The sequence below is a fragment of the Argopecten irradians genome, chromosome 1 (assembly GCF_041381155.1).
Source record: "Argopecten irradians isolate NY chromosome 1, Ai_NY, whole genome shotgun sequence".
Lineage (NCBI taxonomy): Eukaryota > Metazoa > Mollusca > Bivalvia > Pectinida > Pectinidae > Argopecten > Argopecten irradians.
Genome location: NC_091134.1, coordinates 47,199,967 through 47,220,201, shown reverse-complemented (window position 1 = coordinate 47,220,201; position 20,235 = coordinate 47,199,967). Strand labels below are relative to the sequence as shown.

Below are 20,235 nucleotides of genomic sequence, written 5' to 3'. Positions count from 1 at the left end.
CATCTAGTCTGATCATGTAGTTATAAGTTCTCCATTTACCCACGCAGCATCATGCTTGCATGATTTAATAATAAGTGTTCAGAGCTCGAGTCATTCGGTATATGTATGTAAACACGTTAAATATTTATCATTACATATGTCTAAGTTGTTAATGAGTTGTAACTATACTCATCCCGTATTTGTTGTGCTAGTGTTTAATTCCAAAATAGTCGACATCGGCAAACAAAAAACAATACAACTGATAGCATTACTGATTTTGAAAGCCAATACACATTAGCCAGTGATTATAATATTATACCAAGTGAAAGAAAAAGAAATATAATAAGATGATGTTATGGCATGCTTACGAGAAATCCATGTAATTGTAAAATAATAGTAAATAAGATAATACATGTACAATTTAATTCATTTTACAGAGGAGAGACTTTTCTCCGCAGATATAGTTTGAATCACAGAATATGTTAATTTTATACAAAGAAAATAAACAACCCGATATGTGTAAGTATTGTTTTTAAGCTTACTCATATTGACCTACCAAAGAGTTCCATACGTAAGATAACAATGTAGATAAGAACTGTATACTTATAACTCCTTGACCGCTATACGTGATCTTAGACAATGGAATTATAATCGGTCAAATTTAACTGTTCCCATATTTTAACATGTTGTACAGTTCATCCATCACCCTGTTGGGTAAGTGAAATAATGTTACTCATTTCACTTTTTATTTCTTCATTTGTTTCAGTTCTAATTAGTTTCTGCGTCTGTTAAATCCAGACAACACCACGTTTCGTATTGATTATAAGGAAAATGATTTTTTTTTTTTTTTTGTAGAAATTGTCAGATATGAATTGCTAGATGATAATACAAAATTGTCATTCTTGGCCCAGTTTCATGAATATTCTTTAACTTGAAGACAATGCTTTCCTATGGAGAATTTTAAGTTAAGGGATTCCTTAAATTTAAGGAATGTTCATGAAACTGGGCCCCGATCAATGTTAAGTATTGCTCATACTCTGTATGATACAAAGTAGTTTGCCTTATCTAGCCTTGGAATTTTATTCGGTCATTTCCTGTTTTGAAAACAGTTCGTGTCAGTATTAGAAAGTAAACCGGAAGTTGTTTTGAATTTATCTGCACAATATATTTACAGATGTAAACAGTTTGGATATAGGAAGAATTAAAGAAAATCAAGCATTTTGAATAGTTGATGATATAGAAGTTCAAAATTGTTATACAGTGTATTTCCTAATAAGTCGTGTTTAATTTTGGATGATTTATTTGTTTTCCAAAGTGTTGCAGGTGATCACATTTACGTCATCGTTGGAGCCTTGTGATGACGTGAATACGGCCGTCTGTCATATGATTGCTGCCAAAGATCCTTCGCTCTGCTCTAACTCTTGTTTACGGTCGCTGTGTAAACGTTTCTGTGGAACTTGTCGTTAGTATAATTCATGGTGGTAAAAATACAAACATCCCTTCGATCTATCATGTCTGGTATTTGTATCAAGTATGTGGTATAACAAACCGTAATGCATTTACCACCGAACTGTTCTGGATATGATTTTGATATTTCCAACGGTAGTAACCGTTTTGTGAAGACTTATTAGAAATGGGATTTTTTAGCCTAGAGGTAAACGTTTTGTGTCGGGAGTTTTCCATCCCTTTACGTTTATAATACTGTAGAATATGATTTTAGCGATTTTTGATCTAGACACCAAAACGCCTAAAATTTTCTACGGAAGTTCTTATTTTCATCTCTGGAATTATTTTAGCAAAATACATTTTGTTTATTCCGTTGCATAAAATGATGCAACAATTGACCGTTTCTTTCCACAAGATCTACTTTTATTTAATGTAAACATATTTCAGTAAAGTTCCACTTCCGAAACAAAATGGTTAAGCTTCCTAAAAATAACATTAGCATAAGAAAATATAAATTGGTGGTTTACAATAAGGTTACAACACTAAATAAATGCTCGATTACCTCCGTAATCAATGTTTTACAATGGCGATTCATTTCGCCATCATTAACTTATTTTGATTTAAGAAGGTGATGATGAGTGTAGTATTAACGGTAAGTTAATATTATATATATATATATAACATTTGTGACTCTACACAATTATCGATCTCGTTTTACATTTCCATTTTAAGAATTAAAAGCCGTTTCTTAAAGGTACTGGACTTTTAATGCACCTATATTTATATCGTAGCTGTACCTGTTAAGGTAGACTGCTTCCACTGTAATGACATAAGCGACCCAAATACCTGTAACACGACTATGACCTGTGCCAATTTGAACGAGGTAAGCACTCTATATAACTCAATGATGTTGGGTAATTGTCTCACTTGTATTTTATTATTTATTATCAAGAATATTCTACCTAAACGTTTGTGCATTTTCATTTAAATATATGACAAAATCATGTCAACGAAACCAGTTTTATAAATAAAAAAATAAAACATGATAAGTTTAGATAAAGCAGTAAAATGAGGAGTTCCTGTAAATTAACTCAATGTATATGTTTAATAAATCCTAGGTATATTCACATTGACATGGAAATTGTACATATGATTATCTCATGTTATTTAATGATTCAATGTTTTAGATCAACATTTTGAACTTCGATGTATGTTCTGTTAGTTTTTCGTTTGTTGTTGAGTACTTGGATGACATTATGATTTTATCTTTTCCAGACCTGTATTGTTAGTGGATATACGGATATCATGTCAAATACACATTACACACTGGGATGTGCACCCAAACAGGTACCCGTCCTTATGAAGGAATAAAGTGAATCACATCATTTAGTATTACAGTATGATAAATATTTTTTGAACGACTTGAACTTTTAGCTTAACTACATTGATTACATAGTGTCTATTCATTGTTTGCCCCATGCAAACAATGCAAAATATCATGCTGCATATTATTAAAAAGAAGGGAAAAGGCCTGTTTATATTATGTTGATTTATAAATAGTGACATATTTTGCGTATAATAGTTACAAATCACTAGACCTAGTAAAGCCACTGGATACTAAGTTTATGGATTTCGATTTCAAAATATACTTACAATAATTAGACAGCCTTGTACTTTTTTGTTAAATATTGTATAGAAACGCATAAAAAACAAGTACTGAAATGTAGCTACTTAAAAACTTCAATATTAGTGATAATCTTTGAATATGTGAAAAAACTGCATGATAGCATCAAACTTGAAAATAGAAATGAGTTCGTTATTCATTGGATCTTGTAATGTATTGGAGAGCGCTACTCCACTATATCCATTGAACTTCCTTAATCAGTTACATAAATCCTGTTCCTGTTAACGCTAACATTGTTTCAATATAGGTTTGATTAATCTTTCTTTCATTTTCAAGGTATGTGTAGATCACTTTTATTACAACGAAACGACCGGGAAGACAACACTTCAAAGTCCTGATGACCAAGTAATTGGTGCCTGCTGTGGGAATGACTTGTGTAACAACCAATCACCAAGGGATTTAATAGACAGTACGTACATCCACTGTTTATATCTAACTATTTCACTTACTTTTGTAACAATCACATACCAAGGTCTTTCATTTAGTGCAACATTTTCATTGTGAAGTAATTATATACATTATTTACTCCGGAAATACATCAATGGTATATGTACATGTGTCATCATATAATAGTATGTCCTTGTCTGTTCTGCAATTTTTAAGGGAAACATTGCATGACCATTTGTTTTGCTCTGATTCTTTTATTATATTGTTTTTCGACAAAATCATCTACATTATTTACACACATACTAATAAATCAAAAGAATTTAGAAACGTTTAATGGTATTTCATTGCATGTAAATAGTTTAATGGCACTTTAACACACTGAATCTTTATAAAGTTAGTCCGAACAGAATGCAAATTGATAAGTTGTTATAATATTCGTCACATTCTATTATCGTTTCCATTATTATGATAGCCTTTAAATGAAAGAACATACTCTTGTGCCATGAACCATTTGAAATTAAGTTAAAGTTGTACATTATTAATAAGAATAACGATTTTTTACAAAAAGCTTAGACTGTCTGTTCTAAAATACAATGTAAATGATTTGAGATGTAAAACTAAGTTTTCTCTGTCGTATTTTACTCATTTAAGTTCCATTCCATATGTTTATAGATACAAGTATCCCAGCGACTACCGAATCTCCATCCGGAATGCCTCGCAGTTTATATGCCCGGTCCGAGTCCGAATGTTCCGATATGGGGACAGATATATGTAATGCTTTGTCTAAAACCGTCCCTAATATGTGTGACCACGCCTGTATTATTGCTGTAGTGTGTCCTAGGACATGCCAGAGGTGTTGTAAGTATCATGGACATAATTTGACCAAACAAAATTTAAAGTGAGGTCAAGAAGATAAGAATATAGATACACAGGGGAATTCATAAACCTTTAGTGATATTTTTGACATACCAGTGTTTGTACCAGTGTTTTACAATGTCCAATAACTTGTGATATACGGATCATACATGTGAATGTAATTATTATCTATAGACTATAGCAGTGGCGTAGGAAGATGAAACGTAATGGGGGAGCAAAAGTCCTCAATATTTCGTAACACCCCCCTCTCCTCGCGTGCCACAGGAGATACTTGATTTTTTCATGTATCATTACATATAATCCTTGCACACATCAGTTCTATATAGAAAGTGGCGTCGCTTACAGAAAATTAATGAATACGCAAATTAGCGTGGGATTTTGAGGGATCCGTGGTATCCCCGGGAAAAATATTACGATTTAGAATTTTGATGATTTTGCGAGCGCCGAGGGTTTGTTGAATTTACGAACGCCGCAGGCACATGCTTTTGATTTTTGTGTTTGGGGGTTGGGGGTGGGGAGGGGGGGGGGGGTTCCGGGGTTCCCCCGGTGGTCCGTGGATCTCCCCCGAGAAAAATATTACGATTTTGAATGGCTGAGATTAGTTTTATAATGTATTTTGATGATTTTAAAGCGTTCTTAACACGGTGAATTTTCTATTTAAAGTTACCTGCATTTAGAAATGATAATTGTGAGTGTTGTCATACCATTATGCAACTGAACATACCGGATTCACACCATCTGCAAATTGTTGTGTATCTCAAAATAATAATGAATTGATTGTCTTGCTAAGACATATATACAAATTAATCTTTTAAGAAACATTTTTTTGAAATAGTATAATCCCTTGATGGACATTTTTAGTCTAGTTCGTGTGTATTGAATTTTCATTATCAAAGATTTGAATATTACGTGCTTGAACGTTTTAGGAAACGCGCCGCTCAGCGGAAATTTTCTAAAATGAAGTACAAAAATGAACAGGAGGACCCTTTTTTCTTTCAAATGTGCATTTTTTGAACATTTCAGTGGGTGAAAATGGGGGGGGGGGGGGCCAAAAAAGACATGTTTGCCCCCCCCCCCTGCCCTCCGCTTCCTACGCCCCTGCTATAGTACAATGTACGAACCAAAATTAACACTGAGCACAAACAAACAATAATCGTTTTTAGTAAAATACATTTAACAGGTGTGCATTGAACCCACATATTTTGTAATTTGTTACAAAAGTAATTGAATAACATCAAGCTTTAAGTTGAACCATAAGATTTATGTAGTTTAGAAAAGTCTTATTATCACTACTTCAGTATCCTGCCATTCGTGTGAACACACCAGCAGGCCGACAGGATGTAACCAAACCAGAATATGTGAAGAGGGACAGGTTTAATCTGTTAAACAATTGTCATATGTATAACTGTAAATCATTTATAGAACTATATGAAAACTCGAAAAATATATCGTTTTAAAGTATGAACTAGGTATGTACATGTACAATAATGTAACACTAAAGAAGCAATTGCAGGCAAGGAAACTGAAATATGATTGAAGAACAATGAAAGACAAAAGATAATGTAAACACAAGAAACACAAAATGCATATATTAGAAAATAATATGTCAATATTATATAAGTAAGGTAATGTTACAATGTCGATAGGGTAAAAATTGAAATGTACCATTGTATCTTCGATAATATTTTACTATAATGAGTAACAATGGTAATGATGTTTCATTTTAGCTCTGCTACTCGCTAAAGACCATAAGTTTGATGCTGGAACACGGATACAGACTTGGTTGTATGGACAAATATGTACGATATTAATTATAATTTTCTTTTTCTAAGTTGTATCTTCGTAAACCTACATTTCTGTGCATCATTGATAATTCATATTATTGAATATCTACATGTAGGTTCATTTAGAGGTGTGCATGTATTTCAAAGTTTTTCATGTTCGCTTTCAATCATGTCTTGCTTTCAATCAAATAATGTCACCGTTAATTGGTAAAATTCTTCTCAAAAGTAGATATGTGATCGATTCCACAAAGAAGCCCCTCTAGCTTTTGGCCGGCGCGGCCGACAGTCATTGGAATTGTCCCTAAATGGAGGATGTTGTACGACCGATCTTTGTAATAACAGAGACCTACATGGCGATATGACGTCACTTCCTACGCCGACATCTTCAGTATCGACGGTAATGACGACACCACCTGACTTGGGAACAACCACCACAGCAAGGTGTAGTGTATATTAGCCATGCAAAGAATATCATTTTGTCTTGTTACCTTTATCTACCACAGTAATATCTTATTAGAATATAAAGATGCTCTACCGATGACAAGTAGTATTTTTCTCTATCAAAACCAGGAGCAGACGATTTAATATTTTTCTTCATTTACAAAAGTTACTTACTTTACACCATTACCATTGAAAAGTTTGAGCTTCTAATTTTAATTCGAGATAAAATATTTGAATAATTATTTGCATAAGCACAAACATACATTTAAAATAATCTATTTTGCTTTTGGTCCATGCGCAATCAGTACTTCATTCCCTATAGGACATAGTGCCACGGAATTTTCTCGGTAATCAATTAAATATTTTTAATATTATTTATCTTGATAAAATAAAAAGCTCAACATTTTCAATGGTGGTAATGTTGTGAATGTAAGTATAATTTGTAACTGAAGAAAAATACGAATTCGTCTACTCCTTTTGTTAATAGGGAAACAATAAACAATGCAGTGTAGCATCTCTAAGTACTTGCAGCTCATTACTAGGAGTTGCCAGAAAAAATAACTAAATAATTCAACTTTAATTTGCATACAAAATAAAACTAGGAACATGTTGACATTTATTTACGATCTAATATTTATTCAAAAGTATGTATGTAGGTTTCCGTTTATAATCCTTATAAAAGTTATGAAACTTTCCTAGCATTTTGTTAAAAAAATGTGTTAGTGTATTATATAAATCCTGATTGAATACGTTCAATTGACGCTAAAGGTTTAAGGATATAATAAACGTAACAGAGAATCTTCGTTGAATAAATATGAAGTTCACTAAAATACTGATTATTTGCATCAAAACTATGACAATACGAAAAACCTCGGGAAAATATATATACAATGTTCATACGAACAAATATATTATGATGCTCTTTCATACTTCCTTTGTTTCTGCTACATGGTAACAATGGGAGGAACAATAATTTATCACATAATCCTCCCGATATCCAGTGATTTCACCCGTGTAATATGTTTGCGTATGTCACTAGTGTAATATGACCTTGAGCGATTTTCATTAGCTAGAAATTCATTGTGACGTCAGACAGAAGCAATAAAATGACGTCAGGATTACGATGACGACGGGACAAAATGGCGGCCTCTGCTTGATTTTCGGAAAACATTTTGACTTGAAATTCTTTGCTATTTAGGTATTTGCAGTTATGGGATAAAAAGTATCTTAAATTTGTGTTCATTTCATATGAGATTTTATGAATCTCATCTCAAAGTGAATTTTTGCGAGCCTTGGTGAGCAAAAATAAAAACTTCTTAGACTCGATTCATAACCTCATATGAATAGAATACTCATGTAGGATCCCATATATGTTTTCCATGTGCTTTATATTCCAGTATGCCCAGATAGCCATCAGAACTGTTCCTCCGATTTTACGCAGCACGGTACGGACTGTTACCACATAACTACGCAGACAATGGACTGGGAATTGGCGAAGGTAAATAATAGTAATACCAGAGATCGTAAGCGGAAAACAAATGTAACTGACTATTGTATTTATCTAATTGGAAGATTACATATTGTGTGAAAATCCAAGCCTACATCCCATGTTGGTAACATTTCAAATAGCGCAATTGTGATTACGTAAGCGATGTTAAAATGCTAAACCAAAATAAGCGTATGACCATAAAATATAACATTACCATGATACAAAATTATATTAATATGGATTGGATTAAATAACATTGCCTGGTATATTTTACAGGGTTATTGCCATGACAAATGTGCTGAACTTGTACAATTTTCGACAGTCAATATTGCCTTTCAAGTTTTGAAAGAACTGTATTTCCGAGGCGGACGTGAGTACATACCAGAATATACTTTGGGTTTTCTTCTTCTTCTAATTAAGACATAATCCTAAACACCCGTAGATTAATAACGATTATGTCATGCACAAGTTATCGAATTATGTAATTCACGCTAGGACAACGGTACCTAAATATTGTGATAAGTGCTGCAGCCCATTGACGGTAATCTGGTTTTGATTTGTGCTTTCTTAGTATTTCTGTAACGCTATTCAAGACCATACATTCTGTATCTGGATACTACAGAGTTATATGCCCTTGCGGGTAGGTATTGATTGTGACGTCATGTGTTTGCGAGCGTAACGTCATGCGTTTCGAAGAAAAGGGAGCTTACTCTGTAATATGCAAAGACGGAATAGTTGAATCTGTTTTGCTTCGATTCGTTTTGGTCGTCATTATTACACTTCCTAATGTTGGATAAACGTTGTGATGTTTGGTATGTCTGATTCGATATTGTGACATTTTGAACCATGGTGTTTTTTTCTTTTAGTATTTTCGCTATAATGCACACGTTCAAAGTTGATACTTTATTGCCTCTGGCATGTTTTTACCACGTTATTTTGGTGATTGATTTCTTAACGATATTATTTTATTGGACTAAAATGCTGTATATTATAGAATGTTTATGTTTCTCTGTTAATTTTAGATTTTGCACATTTATGCATATATACCAAATCGGTCCTTGTCTCATTGTATTATAATATGTTTATATCATTTCAGTTTAAGTTAAAAACAACACATGTTTTTCTTTTTCAGTCGAAGAAAAGTACTTCATAGACGCTAAGTACAATATAAGCGCAGATAGCTGGAAATGGATCAGTACTGGAGAAGCTATTCCATCATCCTTTCTACTTCAGCCAGTGAACATCACTAGCACCACATGTGGTGCTGTCGGGATCAGGCGCAATTACCACGGATTGAGCATTTATTTCTCGTCACAAGCATGTTTATCGAAACTACCTCCAATTTGTCAAATATCACTTTCTTGAAAATTAAATCTTGTTCTAATGACTCGTTTTGTTTGCTTATTGATTGATATACATTTTAAAATAGGTAACACAAAAATATCACAATAAAGAACCCGAACAAAAAGAAGAAAAATACAAAAAACGAAAAGTACACGAAAGAACAAAAGCTACTATTAAGTAGCTTAAAACTTTTTGTCTATGATATTATAGTAAAATTGTATAAGTAGAATATAGATGTTTTTATGAATAAACGATCCATTAATTTGGTAAATTGTTCTCTTGTATAATCTCCACTCTGAGAATGGTCATCAATCTTGAGATTTACGACCTGTGACAGTTAGTGTAGACGATTCAGTATGGAAATCTGCATCATTAATTAAACAAACGTGTCCTTATTTCTAGTTCTGATTCATACGAAATACTTTAATTTATCTCACTGATATCAATATCTTATGATTTACATATCATTGTTTCCTTGAGTAATTCTTTTTTCATTGAGGATTCGACCTGAAAAATTAAAACACATATTCCCTTTAACTGAAAGTTTTTAGTTCTGTTTCTATTTCAAATGTGTTTAGATCGCCTAACTATATTTCAGTTATTTTTGTCTGCATACATTCTATTGTCTTTCATGTAAAGCCGACATTTGTAAGATATAAAAATATCGAAATCGAACTCAACGAATAACAAAACGGTTATTTTCTCTGGCCAAAACCTTTGGGATTTGACTTAAGATTTAAAAATTAGTGAAGTAAACTTTCCCGTTTAGACTTAGTGCTTACTTAAAATGTATTATTTCGTGCACTACGCGATATCACGAAAACGTCATCCCTGCGATAATTGCATTGTTATCAGTATTAATTTCAAAAATGTGTTTTCGATAAACGCCCAGAGATGGTTACTCTAAAAGTACAGCGGTAATCCTATATTAACGCCCTTCCCGCTACAATACGATTGTAATATTTGTATTTGCTGTATATCGTTAATATAGCATTATGGTGATTGCATGAATTTCGCATTGTGCTAGCCTGTTTAAGTTAGTTTTTGCGTGAAATTTTGATTCCGACATAATAAATAAGTTGACATCATTTTATATGCGCTTGATTTTGCCAAATGACTGGTTTATGTAAATAATGACGTAAATGACCCATAAGAGAAGATTTTCATGCATCACCCACGTGAGATTTAATAGACACACTTCTGATTGAAAGGAAATGTACTATTTATGGACCTATTGGTATACTTACATATAAATATAGGTCAAAATGCGAACCAGAGATAAGGCGGTTTTGGTCTCTAGATAAGAACCATTCAAATGTATCCACTAATTCATTCGAAGATCAACAGTGCAATATGATCGTCCTGATTACTGGTAAACAAGAATTATTTTTTTATTATATCTTGCATTATTAAGGGAAGCCATAATGTGTCTTCGATTATATTATAGTTTAAGTTTTTATATTTTGTCAATTTAGGTCTTCCTTTCTGAGAAATTGGTTACTATTTTTTTATATAGCTTTTTAATCGAAATTATTGCATAAACCTTGTGGTGATTCATTTTCGAAAATGACAGCCATTCCGTTTCTTGTGAGTGATATTCTTTACTTTTATGGTTACGAGTACCGGATTCCGAAAGAAACATGTCGTTATTTTTGGTTCATTATTTCCAAATGTTTCATGATAGTTTTGATTGTTTACAATGCATATATGAAAATTATTGTTTTCTATCAAGGTTTAGCGGTTATCCTTGGCTTTGCCAGCGGCCAGACCTGTACAGATGCAGTGCCCTCTGACATCTGTCGTCTGATGGCTTCTGAATCGTTTGGACTTACAAATGTATGTACGGATCCCTGTCTGTCCAAGACCTGTCAGAAAACATGTGGAAAATGTCGTAAGTTTAACTCTTTATATGTCTCTATGCACTAGAAAATCGTACTCACAGCTTTGTTTCAATCACGTTATTACGGAGTTCATAATAATAATTATTGAAGATTTATTGTTAGTCTATATAAAAATCTACATATTTCTTTAAATGAATTTGAGTATATTGTTCCTTTTTTATATCAAATCATATGCATGGAAGTAATATAAATAAAGTGAAATAAAGTGATCGCGTAAGATAAGATTAAGAGCTTTTAAAAATGAGTTTTGTCGTTGAGAGCAAAGGAAATATAATTTCGATTTTATTTACAGTTTTCCAAATTCGAGTATTTCTAGTCATTTTTAACAATGATTAAGAACGAGTTTTGCCGGGACCAGGAAATGACAACATATAATGTTAATATTATATTGACTTTGATAGTATTTCTAATTGTGACTTTGTCTGAAATATCACTAGTGTTGACTCACCTATTGTACTTTAACACATTATGCCAACCAAAATTTTTACGTTCTTTTAAAACAAACCCTGGTACACCAATTTGGTCGATCTACACGTTTTCGTTAAACATCCTTTAAGGCCAAGGTGACCGAGGGATTAGGATATCTCGATATATTACCACAAACCTTCCATATGAATATGAATTAAATAGTTGTTTGGTGCTGACAGCTGGATCTGTGTTTTTCTCCTGGTACTCCGGCTTTCCTCCAACAATAAATATGGCATGTTTTTCACACCCACACATGCAAACCCAAAACCTTTGATGTAATTTCCACATATCATTAACAGCGGATGTAATTTAATGTTATGATTTAAATCTTAAATACGTGTTTTAATACACGCCTTTTCATAGGTTAGAGTAAAATTCCCAGCAGAAACGTTTTACATTTAGATTATCCTATCACGTAATTACCCTATATTTTCTGTGAACAGCCCTGGAGTGCTATTCCTGTCATAGTGTGTCGTCTCCTGGCAACTGTACAACCATTACCCAGTGTCCAACCGGAGATCACGTGAGCACGTCGGCTTTTTCTGTTCAGTTACCCTAGTTATTGTTCAGTTCAAATATCTTATCAATCAATCTTCTCATAAATTGTGGCGTACTTTGATATAACGAGTCTACATAAGCTTAAGATGGACGCATTAGGTATTTTCAGTGTGTTTACAATGTTTTTATGTACCTTTGTGATGATATGAACATTCTGACTTTAATGCCTTTTCTCTCTTTTTAGAAATGTATAGTTACTGAGTCGTACAACGATAACTTTGAGAAGACATTTGCTCTTGGCTGTGCTTCCAAAGATGTGAGTTGTTATAAACATTCATAAAGGGCTTTACTCAAGTTGTTAAAGTAAACGACCTTCACCTTCTGGCGGATTCGCATTTTGGTACAGGTAACACGAGTTCTGGGCTTTTATGTGTTTTTTTCTTTCTTTCAATTCTTATGATTCAAAGTAATTCTTTGGTACAGTCAACTCTTTGTGAAAATGAATAATACCTCAATAATATATTTCTATGTTAAATCAAAATCATTGACTAAAACTCTATCAATATACTAAAGGGAGATATATCATTTTTCTCGGATTATGAAAATGCATGAGTTGTATTGCATATATATTATTTTTAACTTCTAATAAGGTATGTCTAGCAAACTTTGGTGGCGTATCAGGAAAACGATCACAACTGAATGGAGGATGTTGTGGGTCTGACCTCTGTAATCACAACATGTCCAGCTCGCAACAACCACTCGCAGGTAATTTGTCACACTTAAATAAGCACCACATAATACCTACATATTGATAAACAATATATGGAACTCTATTAATCATGATAGGTTTACTTATAACACATATGTATGTAGTTGAAGATACAAATATGAATACTCAGCAATCAGGATATTATTAATATTATTAATACATGAATATAATCGATGTACATGATAAGGTAACAGCATCACCACAGAACGTTATGACGATTTCATATTGTTCAGACATTGGATAAAGTCGGCTATTTAAAAAAAAATCATTTCATGCAAGGAATCCAAGGCTTACTTTCATCATGGCCTATTTTCAAAGCCGGTGTATTTTAATAATACATTTGACTGGAAGATATCCAAGGCTTACGTTCAAGACATGCGATTCACGCTATCATCGAGATTTTAGGGTATTTTCATGCTATTATGAATTATATTAGGTTGATTTTAACGTGTCGTTATTAGGCAGAGCATTTTTTGGTAACAGGTTTGTAACGATCACGATTAACATGCAATGAATAATGGTTCGAATAGATATTCTATGAGTTGGTTTATAGCAATTAACGAATTTAAGAATAAGAATTATAACAATTTCCATATTTTCAATTAGATAATTTTGGAACAGAATAGATATTGGCAATTTGAACCGAAGTCTCTAATGACACAAACTTTCTGTTGTCTCTAATGACACAAACTTTCTGTTGTAGGAATTATACTAACCACGCCTTCCCCTAGTGGCGCTCCAATCGGCTCAGTAGCGCCATCTGCTGTTGTTAGAGGTCCATGTGATGATTTCAACAATGAACTTTGTACCCAACTAGCCTTTGCTATGCCAGATATTTGCTCCAACGACTGTATTGCTTCAAAAGTCTGTCCTTCAATGTGCGGCAAATGCTGTAAGTATTATCAAGGGATTAAAATACCCTGTAATTTGACCACTCATTTCATGAAATAACATTTGAATTTGGGAGAAGAAAATGACGTCCTAATAAGGTACAAATCACTCTGTGCTAAAAACGAATTCACTTGAAATTGAAATCGTCATAAATCCTCCCAAACAAAATTTATAGACGGATAAAATTAATATGAAAAACGAAAAAATAATTACAGAAAGGCAAATGCCTTCTAACTAATTACCAAAGTACTTGCTACTCTGTTCTCTTCTGCAAGAGAAAACATCTCCTTATTTGAAGTATAAAATAGTATTCGGATGAAGGTAATTTTGTGCTGCATCATTGTTTGTTAACAGTGACTTGCTATCAGTGCGACAATGTTCAACAGCAGACTGACTGTTCTTCTACAGCTAAATGTAACCCAGGACAGGTGGGTAAACATCATGTAACATTACCATTCCATAGTCATGGGTGATAACACTTTAATCAGATAACACAAAGAAAATTTAAATGCAGTCTAAAGGTTTTGTTGTTTAACATTTTGTCTTAATTATTTTGTTTCTCGATATTGACTATTAATGCTGACATTCTTCCTTAAGTATTTCCTTCCAACCTACATATCCCCAATCACTGACAGACTGTTCAATGAAGAATATATTAGTCATCACGTTGTGATAAAGATCGTTCAATGAATGTCAAACTTTTTCGTTTCAAAGAACTGTTACATAACGGAAACATACAACTCCATGACATTTCAACATGGATTCAGGTCAGGATGCGTAGACAAACACGTAAGTATAACGATTTTGTTTTCTTACAATTATAGACTTAATTGCATCATTGTTTATCTCCTTGAAATTATATTCAATCTTTCTTTTTCACATGTACATTATTGTATCATCTCATCAAAATTTAAAATGAATAAAGGTCTTTGTTGATGAGCTAATAAAACGTTTATCTGTATCAAACATCGTTTGACAACAAACTTCTTTTGAAAATATCTTCCTTAAACGCTCTTATCGATAAGTTATCCCTACGTGATATTAAGTGACATTCAACACACATTTTTACACACATGCAGCTGTGTTCTAACCTGACATCCGGAAGCCCAGATCTCGGCGCCGGACCTGCTCTCATCGGTCGGCGGTCTCATTTCCACTTTTCCTTGGACGGTGATTGTTGTGGGTCAGACTTGTGTAACGATAGAATCAAGACCACTGTTGCCCCTGTGGCGGTAACCACAGGGGCACCTGTAGGGGTATCAACACAAGGACCAGCGGTCACTAACCAACCGAGCGGAATAAATCCGACACCTAAACCCTTAGGTAATATATTCTTATTCTGGTATATATCATCAAGACAATAAATTGATTCTTGTGTAATAATTTTACAACATGAAAATAGAATAAAAAAATCAACCATGTATGGAAATATACAAATGTTGCTACATTCCGTAAGATTGAATTATTTAAAATAATGACCAAAATAGAAAATCGACTTGGAGTGCTTTAAATTGCCCTATGACTATAGTAATAAAAACTTTTTATCTGTTATCTATTTTGTGTTCTCCAAAGAAAACGACAATTTGTAAAAAGTGATTAAATTTTCTATTCGTTTGATTTTGACATCACAAACAATCTGAATTGGTATATGGAGGATTCACTTTTGAACAGTATGCAACTGGAACGGTGACTGTCCACCGGGATTCCATTCTTACAAAAACAAATGCTACTATTTTGGTGACACGGAGATGGAATGGGACGATGCATTGGTAATTAAAAGTACAATTAAATGATAATTCTCACGGTAACATGTTTTTACGACAATTGATGGATTGATTTATTCAAAGATATTTACGTTTGCTTGTCATTATTAAAACCCAACTTTGATTTCGGTATATATTTAAGAAGTACAATCTCGTCAGATATACAATTGTATATGCTTTTGTTCATTTCAGGGCTATTGCAAAGAGAGATGTTCCCACCTAGCTGAACTGAAATCAGACGACGAACTTCAGGATGTTATGAACCATTTCCAGGACAGCCACAACTCAGGTAGTATATCACTAAAATCAGATGACGAACTACAGTACATATATGTAAACATGTATTATTGCAGAAAGTAACATTTTTATATGCATTTGCACAAACCAAAATCCAAAACCATATCTATCTTTTTCAAAAATGACTTCAACGCAGTTGGATATGTCAATATTAAACCTGACGCATTTCTTTTTGCTGCAGAGGAACTTCCTCGTGATCATTACAAAATAAATCGGATTTTTTTTTGTCCTGAATGATCGAGGTCACGTTACTAATAGTATGGATCGTTTGTAAAAAGAAATGAAGTTCGTTTTTATTCATGTAGAATGGCAACATATGTATGTCGGCAAGTCGACTTATATCATTATACTTAGATGTTAGTGCACCAAATGGACATAAGGGTGTTATGAAAAATAACAATCAAATAGAATGATAATTCTTGCCTATTGATATCCTATGAGGAGAGAGGGAGAGAAAGAGAAGGGGAGAGGGGGAGGGAGAGAAAGAGAGGGAGGGAGAGGGGGATAAAAATAAGTTTAAGTAAAGAATAAATACACAGTTTTGACCCCAGTCGTTTCCTTTCAGGATACGATAGATTTGTGGATTATTTTTTAATGGAGCTATAGAAAAAGACTTCAGGTGGATGTGGTACCACATTGGGGACTAATTAGTCAAAGCTTACTGGGACCTACACACAATCACAATAAACATTGTGGTGTTGTTCGCAGTTTCGCTCCCAATGCCTATAGACTAGCGTATGTTAACTGTTATAGTTTGTTTTGGCCGATGTGCGAGGTTTCGATGGCTTTTAGTTAATTCATCTTTCAATGTAAGACTAATGTTTGTAATACACTATCTTTGATAAATTTGGGTTTTTTTGGTATTTATCTTTACGTCTCAAATATACCATTTTTTATTTATGAACTATCTGTTTGTTTGATAAAAGATAATAAAGTAAATCATTGATCATAAAATTCAAATATCCGTCAGAACTATAGACATTACAGGAGTTATAATGTATTGAACGGAAGTAAATTTACGGAAGCTTAATAGACAATAATCCATATCTGAATTTATTTGTAAACAAAACAAACATATTGTCATTGGCAATAAGTATATACATGTATCGTGTAAAGATTGTGTACGGATACGTCTTCCCCCTTTTCACTGTTTTATAAGAACTGTACACATTTTGGCGAAGCTTATTTCAAGACTAACGCATGAACGGTCTCCAAGAAAGTTTCAAAGTGAACAATAATACTAAATAATGGTTTCTTTAACAATATAACACGATTAACGCATAAAAGTGTGCTTTGAACAAAAGAATGTGTTTACAAACATGCGTGGATTATCTCAACTATCTAGAAAATGTTACATATGTGAGCAGCTGGGTTTAATTGGTAAATAAAATGAAAATATTATTGTATGTGCATTTGTGAACATTGAACTGAGTAAGTTTTATAGACTTTCTTATAAGGCCAAAACGAATGTCTGTTTAGGTTTACATTGGCAAACAAATAGGGTCGGTAGGTCTTATTATTATTATTTAATGTGTCTTTCATTCTAATTAATGGCTGCAACCGGAGTCTGTGATCGAAATCCCGACGTATAATTTTTTCCGTAGAAGAGTGGGGAAAAAATTAGGGTCGGGGGTAAAAAAAATAGGGTCGGTCGGGTAACGCTGAACAGACATATAATTTTTATGTCTGTGCCATATTCGTAGAGACATTACATCAAATGATATATTTAAACACGTACAATGAAAAAACGAGTGTTGTCATTAATATTACATCAGGAAAGTTAATTTTATTATAAGCTTCAATTTCAGGTTACGACAATTCTCTGGATTATTTTATTGGCGCGGTGGAAACTCCCACGGACGGGATGTTTAAGTAGCACTGGTACACCAGTGGGGATACTGTCAGTTCTACCCTAATTGTGTCTTACACCAATGGCAATAACCATTGCAGTGTCGTGCGAGATTTCGGGGGAAATAGATACATGCTTAGTCATAGGCACTGCTATCATAGATTTCGTCCAATGTGCCAAATTAGTTGATCATTCAATGATGTCATGTACAACACACTGTATAAAGCATTTTTATATACACAAATGCTTCTTTATGTTTTACTTTTTGTATTTAATTTTAGATACGAGGCAATTATTTTGAGTGTAGGCAGTGTTGTTTTAAATTGAATTTTACTCCTTATGACCCTTGATGTTCGTGTTAGTTCAAAATTGAACAAGACTATTTATTTTGAAAAAAAAACAAATAGTTAATAGAGTTTTACAGAAGTATATTATTTCTGTTTTTTGTTGTTGTTTTTTTAATCAGAAAACAAGATTTAATACTTAAATCATATTTCCATATTTGCAACATTCATGCTTTAACTCTGGATTTTAAATAGCTTTTATGCGTTTTATCATTAAATACGTTTCAGCTGTATGGAGTCATGGAGAGTTTTGAATTTCGAACACATATGAGGGATCAAGTACCCGTATGACACAAAACTGATTGTAGTCATAGCAAGATTAGGCATAACTAGACACAGGTGAATTACTTTTCAGGTTATGACTCCGACGTGGAGTATTTTATCGGGGCTGTAGACAGGGGCGTAGGCAGATGGACTTGGTTCTACAGCGGCGAGGAACTCGATCATGACCTCATCTATCCAAGCTTCCACGCTCACAAATACGATCACTGCGCCAACGTCTTTTATGAAAATGACTACGACATTTTTGATGATGATTTTTTCGGAATCGACAATGTTCTTTGTGATGCACTGTTCAGACCAATGTGTGAAGTGATCCAAAATTAAAACTGTCTCACGTTTAAATAAACGATATCATTTACGATCAAAACACGGGATTTCCACCTATGTAATGATATAAGTAATGTTAGCGAACAGACGATTGCTTGAACGAACGAAAAATCTCACTCAATATTAATCAGAAAGCGTTTCTTACGAAAGTAGTCTGGTCCAACCGAAAACCAGATTTAGGGGAATCCCCTTAGAGAGGTGAATATATCGGAGCCTGCTGATTGGATATATTTAGGGTACATTAGTTAATGGTTAATGTGTGGGTAGGGCAATAGATGTAGATGTAAAATTTGTAAAGAGTTTTGATGTGAATTTGTTTGGTTCTGTGGTTGCAAAACTGCCGTGTATTTCCCCAACATAGCACCGGTTTTGCTTAAACAGCCGGTGTCACATGTGACAGCTCTGCCACACACATAAAAGGTTTTGAAACTGTCAGTTATAGGGTTTGTGCATTATCTTTCTTTGATTAAATGTACATCCTATTAATAGTTAGGTTCACGTAAGGACGGTCTCCCATACACGCGGTGTAGCTACACATGTACATGTACGTGTATTAACGCAAACATGGCGATTGTGTACATTGTTCATGCAGAACTTAAAACATCTCGAAATTAAAGTATTCAAGTTGGGTATAGGTAATAACCAGCCAAATGAAAAAAAAAGACCTCCGAAACGGCCCGTGTGTAACGAAGATTGAGCCCAGGACAGAATTTTAACCCGGCCGCTGATTGGCTGGCTAATTATGAATTTCAAAATTAACAAGAGGCCCAGAGGGCCTGTATCGCTCACCTGGATTGTAATGCCAAGTAATGTTCTGAATACAGGTTCATTGTTTCTTTTCTGAAGGAATTTTAATATTAACCTCTAAATCCCCTATTGGGCCCCACCCCTCCCGCCCCCAGGGGGTCAGAGCCAAAATTTATACAAGTTCTGTTCCCCTTCTTCCAAGGATGTTTATGGCCAAATTTGGTCACAATCCAAACAAAACTCTAGGACAAGAAGTGATTTATAGGATTTACCTCTATTTCCCCTATTGGGCCCCACCCGTCCTGCCCTCGGGGGGGGGGGGGGGGGCAGAGTCAAAATTTATACAAGTTCTGTTCCCCTTCCCCCAAGGATGTTTGTGGCCAAATTTGGTTAAATTCCATTCAGAACTCTATGACAAGTAGTGATTTGAAGGATTTACCTCTATTTCCCCTATTGGGCCCCGCCCCTCCAGCCCCTGGGGGATCAGAGCCAAAATTTATACAAGTTCTGTTCCCCTTCCCCCAAGGATGTTTGTGGCCAAATTTGGTTACAATTCATGTAGAGCTCTAGGACAAGTAGAGATTTTAAAGGATTTACCTCTATTTCCCCTATTGGGCTCCGCCCCTCCTGTCCCGGGGGGTCAGAGCCAAAATTTATACAAGTTCTGTT

At 34.0% G+C, this 20,235-nt stretch overlaps 2 protein-coding genes across 3 annotated transcripts; both read left to right on the top strand.

Annotated features, from left to right (window-relative positions):
- Nucleotides 1-564: 564 nt before the first annotated feature.
- LOC138330319 (uncharacterized) lies at nucleotides 565-9,474 on the top strand. Its single transcript, XM_069277828.1, has 12 exons — nucleotides 565-693; nucleotides 1,295-1,441; nucleotides 2,217-2,308; nucleotides 2,701-2,772; nucleotides 3,386-3,518; nucleotides 4,169-4,354; nucleotides 5,671-5,744; nucleotides 6,100-6,171; nucleotides 6,386-6,599; nucleotides 7,995-8,095; nucleotides 8,363-8,456; nucleotides 9,219-9,474. Exons 1-12 carry the CDS (start codon nucleotides 663-665, stop codon nucleotides 9,449-9,451), a joined length of 1,449 nt encoding a protein of 482 aa, XP_069133929.1. The 5' UTR covers nucleotides 565-662; the 3' UTR covers nucleotides 9,452-9,474.
- A 1,259-nt stretch (nucleotides 9,475-10,733) lies between these two features.
- LOC138330297 (uncharacterized) lies at nucleotides 10,734-18,851 on the top strand. Of its 2 annotated transcripts, none has more exons than XM_069277801.1 (12): nucleotides 10,734-10,802; nucleotides 11,163-11,321; nucleotides 12,243-12,322; nucleotides 12,542-12,613; nucleotides 12,948-13,062; nucleotides 13,770-13,958; nucleotides 14,312-14,385; nucleotides 14,672-14,746; nucleotides 15,037-15,280; nucleotides 15,629-15,726; nucleotides 15,913-16,009; nucleotides 18,566-18,851. In XM_069277801.1, the coding sequence occupies exons 1-12, from the start codon at nucleotides 10,784-10,786 to the stop codon at nucleotides 18,814-18,816; spliced, it is 1,473 nt and encodes a 490-aa protein (XP_069133902.1). In that variant the 5' UTR covers nucleotides 10,734-10,783; the 3' UTR covers nucleotides 18,817-18,851. The 2 variants fall into 2 exon arrangements, with proteins under 2 accessions (XP_069133902.1, XP_069133910.1); XM_069277809.1 differs by lacking the exon at nucleotides 18,566-18,851 and adding an exon at nucleotides 17,826-18,166.
- The last annotated feature ends 1,384 nt before the right edge of the window (nucleotides 18,852-20,235 follow it).

Excerpts from the sequence above, each read along its gene's own strand:
- LOC138330297 (XM_069277801.1), top strand. Across the intron at positions 12,323-12,541 it reads AGTGTCCAACCGGAGATCAC|AAATGTATAGTTACTGAGTC; the intron begins GTGAGCACGTCG and ends CTCTCTTTTTAG. Across the intron at positions 15,281-15,628 it reads TCCGACACCTAAACCCTTAG|TATGCAACTGGAACGGTGAC; the intron begins GTAATATATTCT and ends ACTTTTGAACAG.
- LOC138330319 (XM_069277828.1), top strand. The coding sequence starts at position 663 with ATGTTGTACAGTTCATCCATCACCCTGTTGG. Across the intron at positions 5,745-6,099 it reads GAATATGTGAAGAGGGACAG|CTCTGCTACTCGCTAAAGAC; the intron begins GTTTAATCTGTT and ends GTTTCATTTTAG. Across the intron at positions 8,096-8,362 it reads TGGACTGGGAATTGGCGAAG|GGTTATTGCCATGACAAATG; the intron begins GTAAATAATAGT and ends TATATTTTACAG.